Consider the following 12,329-nt stretch of genomic DNA (forward strand, 5'->3'; position numbering starts at 1 on the left):
ACCCGTGAGGCAGAGGCTGCAGTGAGCTGAGATTGTGCCACTGCACTCCAGCCTGGGCAAGTCAGAATGAGACTGTATCTCAAAAATAAATAAAAGTAAACAAATAAATAAATAAATAAATAAACTCTCGACATGAATTAACTCATTGAATTCTCCAACACCTCCTTAAGGTAGATACTCTTAGTCCTCACAGTGACCCCCTTATGGGCACTAAGACCATGGTTCTCTTGGGTGGAGTCCATATCCTGTCTCAGTCAGCAATCCAAATGCCTCCCACACCCAGAACTTGCTCAACAAATGTCTGTTGACTGGATGAATGACCTAGTATCTTTCTCTTGGCTCAGGATTCAAACTTCAAGAGCATAGAGTGCCCAGGAATAGCTGGCTGGAGGAATTTACGATAATGGTTGTAAATGCGTTGTAGTATATACACATCAATGAGAATATAATATAAAGGCTGATTTAATATGTATAATCACTGCATTTCAAATGTGAGATAGACAAATTTCTCTATGTATCAGAGATTGTTTTTTATATATGTGTGTATATATATACACACACACATATGTGTATATATGTGTGTATATATATACACACACACATATGTGTATATATGTATATATACACACACATATGTGTATATATGTATATATACACACGTATATATGTGTATATACGTATATATATATACACACACACATATATATACACACACACATATATATATGGTCCCATAAGTGTAATCTATGTTTAAATGCAACACAGCTGGCCATACATCTAATGCGTCTCGCTGTGTCACCCAGGTCGGAGTGCAGTGGCATAATCTTGGCTCACTGAAACCTCCACCTTCCGGGTTCAAGAGATTCTCCTGCCTCAGCCTCACAAGTAGCGGGGATTACAGCCACCCGCCACCACACTCGGCTAATTTTTTGTACTTTTAGTAAAGACCAGGTTTCACCATGTTGGCCAGGCTGGTCTCAACTCCTGGCATCAAGTGATCTGCCCGCCTTGGCCTCCCAAAGTGCTGGGATTACAGGTGTGAACCACCGTGCCCAATCTAATCTATGTTTAAATGTCCTATTTCGGCTGACTGCAACCTCCACCTCCTGGGCTCAAGCAATCCTCCCACCTCAGCATCCCAGGTAGCTAGGACTACAGGTGCATGCCACTACACCCAGCCAACTGTTTTGTATTTTTGTAGAGATGGGTTTTCACCATGTTGCCCAGACTAGTCTCAAACTCCTGAGCTCAAGGAATTCACCCGCCTCGGCCTCCCAAAATGCTGGGATTACAAGTGTGAGCCACCATGCCCAGCCGTAACATAACTTTCTGACAGCTTGGGAAATTGCTACAGCAAGCCTCAGTTTCTTGGTTTGTTGACTAGGCTTGAGAATTCCCTAGAAAAGTATAGGAAAAAATAAAATCTCAGTATCCCAAAGGGCAGCTCTGAAAAGAGCAATGGAAACTAGGCAAAAAGGCAAAGATTTAAGACTCACCCTAATTTGACAAGGTAGGATGACATCTAGTCCACATTTTTTTTCTTTACAGATAAGGAAACCAAAGGTTAAAAATGAGTAAATCAGGCTGGGCACGGTGGCTCACACCTGTAATCCCAGTACTTTGGGAGGCCAGGGCGGGCAAATCACAAGGTCATGAGTTTGAGACTAGCCTGACCAATATGGTGAAACCCCGTCTCTACTAAAAATATAAAAAAAAAAATTAGCCAGGCATGGTGGCAGGCACCTGTAGTAGAGCTACTCAGGAGGCTGAGGCAGGAGAATCGCTTGAATCCCGTAGGCAGAGGTTTCAGTGAGCTGAGATCGCACCACTTCAGTCCAGCCTGGGTGACAGAGCGAGACTCCGTCTCAAAAAAAAAAAAAAAAAAAAAAAAAAATGCTGGGCGCGGTGGCTCACACCTGTAATCCCAGCAATTTGGGAGGTCAAGATGGGTGGATCACCTGAGGTCAAGAGTTCGAGACCAGCCTGACCAACATGGTGAAACCCCGTCTCTACTAAATACAAAAAATTAGCGGGGCATGGTGGTGCATGCTGTAATCCCAGCTACTTGGGAGGCTGAGGCAGGAGAATCACTTGAACCCAGGAGGCAGAGGTTGCAGTGAGCCAAGATTGCACCATTGCACTCCAGCCTGGGCAAGAAGAGAAACTCTACCTCAAGAAAAAAAAAAAAAAGGAAAGAAAGAAAAAAATGGTGCAACTGCTATGGAAAACAGTATGGTGATTCCTCAAAAATTAAAAATTTATCTTTTCTGCATTTTGAGAAAGAAAAAAAAAATTTAAATTAAAAACATTTTTTTACAGAGACAAGGTCTCACTATGTTGCCCAGGCTGGTCTCAAACTCCTGAGTTCAACTGTTCCTCCTAACTTGGCCTCCCAAAGTGCTGGGATTACAGACGAGAGCCACCATTTTGGGCCAGGCACTGTGGCTTGCGCCTGTAATCTCAGCACTTTGGCAGGCTGAGGTGGGAGGACTGCTTGGGGGCAGAAGTTTGAGACCAGCCTGGGCAACATAGAGAGACTCCTGTCTCTACAAAAAATTTAAAGATTAGCCAGGCATGGTGGTACATGCCTATAGTCCCAGCTACTCTGGGAGCTGACGTGGGAGGATCCCTTGAGTCTGGGACATCGAGGCTGCAGTGAGCTGTCATTGTGCCACTGCATTTCAGCCTGGGTAACAAAGCAAGACCCTGTCTCAAAAAAAAAATGTTTTTTTACATTGAATTACCTATGGTCCAGCAATTCCACTTCTGGGTGTATACCCAAAAAGATCTGAAAGTAACGACTCGAACAGATATTGGTATACCCATGTTCACTGCAGTACTATTCACAATAGCTAAAATGTAGAAATAACCCAAGTGTCCATCAACAGATGAATGGATAAAGAAAATGCAGTGGATACAAGGGAATATTAGTCTTAAAAAGGGAGGCCGGGTGCAGTGGCTCACACCTGTAATCCTAGCACTTTGGGAGGCCAAGACGGGCAAATTACTTGAGGTCAGGAGTTCAAGACCAGCCTGGCCAACATGGTGAAGCCCCATCTCTACTAAAATACAAAAAAAATTAGCCGGGCATGATGGCAGGTGCCTGTAATCCCAGCTACTTGGAAGGCTGAGATGGGAGAATCGCTTGAACCCGGCAGACAGTAGTTGCAGTGAGCTGAGATCTCACCACTGCACTCCAGCTTGGGCGACTGAGCAAGACTCCGTCTCAAAAAAAAAAAAAAAAAAAAAAAGAAGGAAATTCTGTCACATGTTAAAACACGGATGAACCTTGAGGACATTATGCTAAATGAAATAAGCCAGTCCAGGCATGGTGGCTCATATCTGCAATCCCAGCACTTTGGGAGACCAAGGTTGGAAATCGCTTGAACTCAGGAGTTTGAGACCAGCCTGGGCAACATGGTGAAACCCCATCTCTACAAAAAACACAAAAAAATTAGCCTAGTATGGTGATGTGTGCCTATAGCCCCAGCTACCTGTGGGGCTGAGGCAGGAGGATCACTTGAGCCTGGGAGGTCGAGGCTGTAGTGAGTCATGTTCGCATCACCACACTCCAGCATAGGTAACAAAGCAAGGCCCTGTCTCAAAAATAAATAATTAAATAAATAAGCCAGTAACAAAAAGACAAATATTGTACAATTCCACTTATATGAGGCATTAAAGTGGTCAAACTCATAGAGAGAGAAAGCAGAATGGTGGTTGCCAGGGTTGGGAGGAGGGGGAAAAGGGAGTTATTGTTCAGTGTGGACAGAGCTTCAGTTTTACAAGATGAAAAAGTGCCAGAGATCTGTTGCACATGGCCGGGCGCGGTGGTTCACGCCTGTAATCTCAGCACTTTGGGAGGCCGAGGCAGGTGGATCACGAGGTCAGGAGATCGAGACCACCCTGGCTAACACAGTGAAACCCCGTCTCTACAAAAAAAACACACAAAAAATTAGCTGGGCCTGGTGGCGGGCGCCTGTAGTCCCAGCTACTCCGGAGGCTGAGGCAGGAGAATGGTGTGAGCCCAGGAGGCGGAGCTTGCAGTGAGCCGAGATTGCGCCACTGTACTCCAACCTGGGCGAAAGAGCGAGACTCTGTCTCAAAAAAAATAAAAAAATAAAAAATAAATAAATAAATAAAGTTTCTTTCTTTTTTTTTTTTTTTTTGAGACGGAGTTTCGCTCATGTTGCCCAGGCTGGAGTGCAATGGCATGATCTTCGCTCACTGCAACCTCCACTTCCCGGGTTCAAGCAATTCTCCTGTCTCAGCTTCCCAAGTAGCTGGGATTACAGGCATGCACCACCATGCCCGGCTAATTTTATATTTTCGTAGAGAGAGGGTTTCGCCACATTGGCCAGGCTGGTTTAGAACCTCTGACCTCAGGTGATCCACCTCCTGTCCTCAGGTGATCTGGCCTCCCAAAGTGCTGAGATTACAGGCTGAGCCGCTGCGCTTGGCCAAAAATAAAGGTTTTTAAATGCTTAAGCAAATTAGGGATTATATGGTATTTGCTATATTACCTCCAGCTTTCATGTATTTATGTAATATTTCATGATAAAAATATTGTAGCCAGGCAGAGCAACTTGTGTGTGTAATCCCACCTACTTGGAAGGCTGACACAGGAGGATCGCTTGAGCCCAGGAGTTGGAGGCTGAAGTAAGCTATGATTGCACCACTGCACTCCAGCCTGGGCAATAGATACTCTAAAACAGATAATAAATAAATAAATAAAAATGTTAAAAACATTTAAAGTAGCTATTTTTTGTTTGTTTGTATTTGAGATGGAGTCTCACTCTGTCACCCAGGCTGGAGTGCAGTGGCGTGATCTCAGCTCACTGCAACCTCCACCTCCTGGGTTCAAGGGATTCTCATGCCTCAGCCTCCCAAGTAGTTGGGAACACAGGTGTGTGTCACCACGCCCGGCTAATTTTTGTATTTTTAGTAGAGATGAGGTTTTGCCATGTTGGCCAGGCTGGTCTTGAACTCCTGGGCTCAAGCGATCTACCTGCCTCAGCCTCCCAAAGTGCTGGGATTACAGGCGTGAGCCACTGCAATCTGCCCAAAGTAGCTATTTTTTTTAATGGATAGATTTCTGTACTTTTGAGGCCTAACATGAAAACAGTACAGATTTTGCTCTGTGTTCCTTTGGGCATTCAATATCAAAGTTTCTAACTTGCTTGTAATAAATTAGGAGTTCATTACATAATTGTATTGAAATAAATAGCCAAATGTGAAATATAAAGGAATTGACAAATCAGAGACTAATTCCACATTTTAAATATCACCAAATAATGTCAAGAAAACAACTGTGAGCTTTTAATTGGAACTATAGTTTTCTCACAGATTTTTATTAAAAGGCATCTAGCCAAGTAAAATCACTTAGAATCTCAGAATCAATCCGCCTTTGTTTCTTTTGAAGGAACTGCCAAGGCAAATAGCATTTGCCTATGGAGATGAAATACAGTACTCTACTGTGTTTTTGCTTTGTGTTTTAAGGCTGTCACAAAGTTTCTTTTCTCCAGTTGAACAAAAGAGAAGATTGCATTTTAGTCACTGAACAAACATTTATTGAGCACAGTGCCAAGTATTGTGCCAGATTACCAAATTCCTGATCTTAGGTTACCAAACGACCTACTTTGGGAAAACATTGAACCAGGAGCCTGTATGACTATAGTTCTGGCAACTGCTAGAACTTCCCAGTGAAGTCATTATATCAGTCATGAGATCTGCCTTCTAGCTCAATGTGCGATCAACATGTATGATTCAGGAGGAGCTGCTGGTTGGTGAAACAAATTCAGAATCACTGTTAGGCTAACAAAAAGGAAAATCCACACTTCGTATAATCAAATAAATGTTTTATAAACTACCTCCCAAGTCGTTCAAAATCACTTCCAAAATTATCTTAAACTGTTTATTTCTATCTCCTGCTTATTCATATCAGTAGACAGTAGATCCCGGTTTTAGTTAATTTAACTGAAAGCTGTCTATGTGTTAACTCATATACCAGCTCATTTGTCGACATAGTTTCTTAACGTTATGCTCAGGTATGTTGAAATTTAGTAATTAGCGACCTTTCTAAGAGATGTTTACTTAATTGTATTAATACGCACATTCCTAGACTACTTCTTACATTATGAAGGTTGGTATCACGTGAAAAACAGCCAATTTCATGTTTACTTCCACCCCACCCCCGTGACTGTGCCAGGCACCAGGATCCAAACACATCTGCCTTACTCACCTTCCTTGGGTTATCTCCTTGCAGGACGAGTGGCCACACCCAGGGTGTAGGGAAACCCGTCGCTTGGTCCTAGCTGGTTAACCTCACCCTTGCACAACAAGCACGTCAATGGGAGCAGTATCAGCTACTTTCTTGTAGGTGAATTCCCGTTTTTGAAGTGGGGTTTCAGCTCCCTAATCTGCACTTTTTTTTCCTACCAGTTTGGAGAAACAGCTGGGAAGGACTGGATTTGCAGGTATTGCTGGAGCCCGAGCGAAGCCCGGCCACTGTCACCATGGGCTCCAGCCTCGCCTCTCTGGGCCTGGTGGTGAGGGGCTTCAGCAACAGGTGCCCGGTCCCCGCAAAGGGTCCCACTCTGAACTCCAGATTTACAGACTGTTCTCCGGCCATGATGAGGATTAAGACAATGCAACTAAGACCACTCTGACTACAGAAGCATGATTTAAAGCTCCACAACCCTGCAATAACCACGAACAAAAATAAAAAGCGGCTAGTCCGCCAGGCACGGTGGTTCATGCCTGTAATCGTAGCACTTTGGGAGCCCGAGACAGGCGGATCTCTTGAGCCCAAGAGTTCAGTAACAGCCCGGGTAACATAGCAAGACTTTGATCTACCAAAAAAAAAAAAAAATTAGACCGGGCACAGTGGCTCACACCTGTAATCCCAGCACTTTGGGAGGCCGAGGCACGCAGATCACCTGGGGTCAGGAGTTCGAGACCAGCCTGACCAACATGGTGAAACCCCATCTGTACTAAAAAATACAAAAATTAGCCAGGCATGGTGACACGCACCTGTAATCCCAGCTACTCAGGAAGCTGAGGTAGGAAAATCGCTTGAACCAGGGAGGTGGAGGTTGCAGTGAGCCACATCACGCCACTGGCCTTCAGCCTGGGTGACAGAGCAAGACTCCGTCTCAAAAACTAAATACAAAATTAAAAAGCCAGGCGTGGTCCATGGTCCCAGCTACTTGGGAGGCTGAGGTGGGAGGATAACTTGAGACCTGGAAGTCGAGGCTGCAGTGAGCGGTGATCGCACCACTGCACACCAGCCTGGGGGACACAGCCAGACTTCGTCGGAAAAAAGCAAAAACAACTGGCCAGTGTATGAGGGGTTCATGTTTTTTGTTTGCCTGTTTGTTGAGACAGAGTCTCGCTCTGTTGCCAGACTGGAATGCAGTGGCACAATCTCGACCCACTGCAATCTCTGCCTCCTGGTTTCAAGCAATTATCTGCCTCAGCCTCCCAAGTAGCTGGGATTACAGGCGCCCGCCACCACGCCCAGCTAATTTTTTTGTATTTTTAGTAGAGACGGGGTTTCACCACCTTGGCCAGGCTGGTCTTGAACCCCTGACCTCATGATCCACCCGCCTCAGCCTCCCAAAGTGCTGGGATTACAGGCGTGAGCCCCTGCGCCCGGCCAGGGGCGCGCGTTTTGAAAACATGGGAGAGGGAATTGTGCTTCAGAATCACCACCAGGTGTCGCGACATCGGATGCCACGCCGTCCCGCTTCTGAGGCGCGGCGGCCCACTTTGGCAGGCCGAGGCGTGTGGATTACCTGAGGTCAGGAGTTCGAGACCAGCCTGACCAACATGGTGAAACCCCCGTCTCTACTAAAAATACAAAAAATTAGCCGGACGTGGTGGCGCATGCCTGTAATCCCAGCTACTTGGGAGGCTGAGGCAGGAGAATCGCTTGAACCCGGGAGGCGAAGGTTGCGATGAGCCGAGATCGCGCCATTGCACTCCAGCCTGGGAAACAAGAGCGAAACTCCGTCTCAAGAAAAAAAAAGAAAAAAAAAGGAAAAAAAAGGAAAGACCCCTCCTTCTCCCGCCGGAAATACCCTCATTCAGTACGGCGCGCCTGTGCGGCGCAAGCGCACTCAGTTACTTAGCAACGTCGGCGCTAAGCCACCCCTAAGTGGAGCCCAGCAACAACAGAGCCACTGCGTCCCCCACCAATCAGCGCCGACCTCGCCTTCGCAGGCCTAACCAATCAGTGCCGGCGCTGCAAGGAAGTTTCCAGAGCTTTCGAGGAAGGTTTCTTTAACTCGAATTCATCCGCCCGATAATTTTCTTATATTTTCCTAAAGAAGGAACAGAAGCGCATAGAGGAGAAAGGAAATAATTTTTTAGGATCCTTTCTTACGGCTATGAGGAATTTGGGGCTCAGTTGAAAAGCCTAAACTGCGTCTCGGGAGGTTGGGCGCGGCGAACTATTTTCAGCGGCGCACGGAGACGGCGTCTACGTAAGGAGTGATAGATGACGCAACACTCGTTGCATAAATTTGCGCTCCGCCAGCCTGGAGCATTCGGGGCGGCTGGCTTTGTTGGGTGAGCTTGGTAAGGTGTACCTGTGGCAGGACGTGGTTGTTGATTCGCAGCTTCTTAGTATCCGCTAAGAGGTACTGGCCCGTAGCCGTAACGACCCTGGGGGGCGTGAGAGGGGGGAATGGGTGAGGTCCAGTTGGAGGCTTCTTGGGGTTGGGTGGGCCGCTGAGGGGAGGGCGTGGGGGAGGGGAGGGCGAGGTGACGCGGCGCTGGGCCTTTCCGGGAGAGTGGGCCTTGACCTGAGGTGGGCGAGGGCGGTTGGCGCGCGCGCGTTGACGGAAACTAACGGACGCTTAACCGACGGCGATTCTGTCGAGTTTACTTCGCGGGGAACGCGAAAAAGAGGTAGTTTGTGTGGCTTCTGGAAATCTTTACTTTGGAATCCCAGTGTGAGAAAGGTGCCGCCTCTTGTGTTTCAATGGGATTTTTACTTCGCGAGTCTTGTGGGTTCGGTTTTGTTTTCAGTTTGCCTAACACCGTGCTTAGGTTTGAGGCAGATTGGAGTTCGGTCGGGGGAGTTTGAATATCCGGAACAGTTAGTGGAGAAAGCTGTGGACGCTTGGTAAGAGAGCGCTCTGGATTCTCCGCTGTTGACGTTGAAACCTTGAATGACGAATTTCGTATTAAGTGACTTAGCCTCGTAAAAATGAGGGGAGGTTTGCGGAATATTAACGTGTTTAAGGCATTTTAAAGGAATAGTTGCCAATTTTGAAGAATATTAGATGTAAAAGCAAGAAATACAGTGATCCTGAGATGACACGCTTGTGTTTTTCTTTTAAACTAGGTCAAAATGCAGATCTTCGTGAAAACCCTTACTGGCAAGACCATCACCCTTGAGGTGGAGCCCAGTGACACCATCGAAAATGTGAAGGCCAAGATCCAGGATAAGGAAGGCATTCCCCCCGACCAGCAGAGGCTCATCTTTGCAGGCAAGCAGCTGGAAGATGGCCGTACTCTTTCTGACTACAACATCCAGAAAGAGTCGACCCTGCACCTGGTCCTGCGTCTGAGAGGTGGTATGCAGATCTTCGTGAAGACCCTGACCGGCAAGACCATCACCCTGGAGGTGGAGCCCAGTGACACCATCGAAAATGTGAAGGCCAAGATCCAGGATAAAGAAGGCATTCCTCCCGACCAGCAGAGGCTCATCTTTGCAGGCAAGCAGCTGGAAGATGGTCGCACTCTTTCTGACTACAACATCCAGAAGGAGTCAACCCTGCACCTGGTCCTACGTCTGAGAGGTGGTATGCAGATCTTCGTGAAGACCCTGACCGGCAAGACCATCACCCTGGAGGTGGAGCCCAGTGACACCATCGAAAATGTGAAGGCCAAGATCCAAGATAAAGAAGGCATCCCCCCTGACCAGCAGAGGCTCATCTTTGCAGGCAAGCAGCTGGAAGATGGCCGCACTCTTTCTGACTACAACATCCAGAAAGAGTCGACCCTGCACCTGGTCCTGCGCCTGAGGGGTGGCTGTTAATTCTTCAGTCTTGGCATTCGTAGTGCCCAGTGATGGCATTACTCTGCACTATAGCCATTTGCCCCAACTTAAGTTTAGAAATTACAAGTTTCAGTAATAGCTGAACCTGTTCAAAATGTTAATAAAGGTTTCGTTGCATGGTAGCATACTTGGTGTTTTGTCATGAAATTCTCTAGTGATGTGTGGGTGCACTTAAAACTGTTGAAAATGTCTAGGGATTTAATTTTGAGATTGGTAATGTGCCCAAAGTTAAATCACTTGACTCTGGTGTACACTTTGGTGGGCTGAGGGGTAAAGAGCCTTCTTTGCTGTAAGTCATTACAAGTTAGGATCCTGGGTTAATGGCAAACTTTCTGAAGCTTGAATTTAAAGTCTGTTGGGAGGCCGAGGCGGGCGGATCACGAAGTCAAGATATCGAGACCATCCTGGATAATATGGGGAAACCTCTCCACTAAAAAAAATTAGCTGGGCGTGGTGTCGCCTGCCTGTAGTCCCAGCTACTCTGGAGGCTGAGGCAGGAGAATCACTTGAACCTGGGAGGCAGAGGTTGCAGTGAGCCGAGATCGTGCCTCTGCACTGCAGCTTGGCGACAGAGGAAGACTCCATCTCAAAAAGTTGGATATGCAGGCTTTTTTGAAGATGGTCTTGCTCTGTAGTCCAGACTGGTATACAGTGGCACAGTGATAGCTCACTGTATCATTCCCGGGCTCAAGTGATTACAGGCATTTTCTTTACCTTGAAGGAAAGCAAATGTGCCTGTTTAGACCTAATCAAAGATTGCTGGAGAAATGAAGTTTTGATTGAGGCTGCTTGAATAGTGGTAACGTAACTGCTTTCAGTTCTGCAATTAATTGGGTGACTATCAGCTGTGTTTATTGCTCTGTAGTGTATTACACCAAAGTGTTTAACCTGGGTGGTAGTATGGGACCATAATCTTGTCTCTTTGCTGTATATGCTTTAACTGATGAGCCAAGAACCAGCTAATCACTGAATATGGAAGACGACTGGCTGAGGAGAAAGATGGCTTACAGGTACTTAATGTTGAAAACAGTATTCTGATCTAAGACAATCCTCCTGATCTTGATGAGTTAGGTGGCAAGTTAAAGTGGTTCCTCACCTTTTTTTTTTTTTTTTTTTTTTGGACAGTGTCAACTCTGTTGCCCCAGGCTGGAGTGCAGTGGTGCTTTCTCGGCTCACTGCAGCCTCCACCTCCCCAGGTTGTTGAAGCAGTTCTGCTTCAGTCCCTCAAGTAGCTGGGACTACAGGGGCACACTAGCTAATTTTTGTATTTTCAGTAGAGATGGGGTTTTACCATGTTGACCAAGCTGGTCTCAAACTCCTGGCCTCAAGTGATCCACCCACCTTGACCTCCCAGAGTGCTGGGATTACAGGCATGAGCCATCACGCCCGGCCACGCTGTTGGTTATTAATGACAGCTTAACTTTATTGTGAAAAGAATGCAGCAACAAATTAGATTTTACCTGTATTTGGTAAAAATGCTTATCCTTGTCTAAGTCTGGCAACATACGCAGTTTTTAGGCTTCTATGCCATTGGACACTAGGCAGTAATACATGTGCAGTGCTAATAGAAAATATTGGAGTAAGGGTGTACTAAGGAAGTTCTCCATCTTTCCCCTTCACTATCTTCTGTAATGTAACTTCAATAAATGTGATTCTCATTTTGGCACAAAATTGGGAGTGGTGTGGGGAACCCTGTTTGTCTTTCCCAGGTTTATAGTAGAGAAATAATGTTTTCTGTTACTAAAACTGGCGTGGTAAGTGCATACTTAAAGAGTAAGGACTTTTAAATCACTGGCCAGTTAATCTCTAGTTGGTTTGGCATGCAAGAAGTACCCATGGGTATATTACACAAATGCGGGAATACCATATCTAGAAATACAACTTTGATATTCATGGTGTAGTTGAGAATGGTTTCAATTTTAGGTAATCTGCCTTAGTCACTCTGGTTTTACCGATCTTTGCCCACAGTTCCTGGTTCATAACTTCTATAGCCCTTGTTATAGTCATGTTGGGTGTGTTAGGCCACAGGAAACTCACTTAACTTCTGCCCTTTTACCTTCCCTAAGACAGGACTCTTGATCTTCCCCTACCTTTCTGTGAGTCCTAAGACCCCCATTTCAGAGAGGGTTTTGTCCTATACCCTGGGGAAAGGAATGCTGTCTTCATGAAGTCCCCTTAGAAAACCAAGGGGACTGAGTTTGGATGTGTGAACACATGGAGGTTCCTGGAGGATGGCACACCCGGGCAAGGAATTAAAGCTTTG

At 46.2% G+C, this 12,329-nt stretch overlaps 1 protein-coding gene across 2 annotated transcripts; it reads left to right on the plus strand.

Moving 5' to 3' along the window:
- The first annotated feature begins 8,225 nt into the window (after positions 1–8,225).
- Positions 8,226–10,188, plus strand: UBB (ubiquitin B). 2 transcript variants are annotated; one of them, XM_054456654.1, is made up of 2 exons: positions 8,226–8,639; positions 9,350–10,188. In XM_054456654.1, the coding sequence occupies exon 2, from the start codon at positions 9,356–9,358 to the stop codon at positions 10,043–10,045; it is 690 nt and encodes a 229-aa protein (XP_054312629.1). In that variant the 5' UTR covers positions 8,226–8,639; positions 9,350–9,355; the 3' UTR covers positions 10,046–10,188. The 2 variants fall into 2 exon arrangements, with proteins under 2 accessions (XP_054312629.1, XP_054312630.1); XM_054456655.1 differs by having other exon boundaries at positions 8,257–8,577.
- The last annotated feature ends 2,141 nt before the right edge of the window (positions 10,189–12,329 follow it).

The sequence above is a fragment of the Pongo pygmaeus genome, chromosome 19 (assembly GCF_028885625.2).
Source record: "Pongo pygmaeus isolate AG05252 chromosome 19, NHGRI_mPonPyg2-v2.0_pri, whole genome shotgun sequence".
Lineage (NCBI taxonomy): Eukaryota > Metazoa > Chordata > Mammalia > Primates > Hominidae > Pongo > Pongo pygmaeus.

What these genes read in the sequence shown, in the direction of transcription:
- UBB (XM_054456654.1), top strand. Translation starts at nt 9,356, where the DNA reads ATGCAGATCTTCGTGAAAACCCTTACTGGCAAGACCATCACCCTTGAG.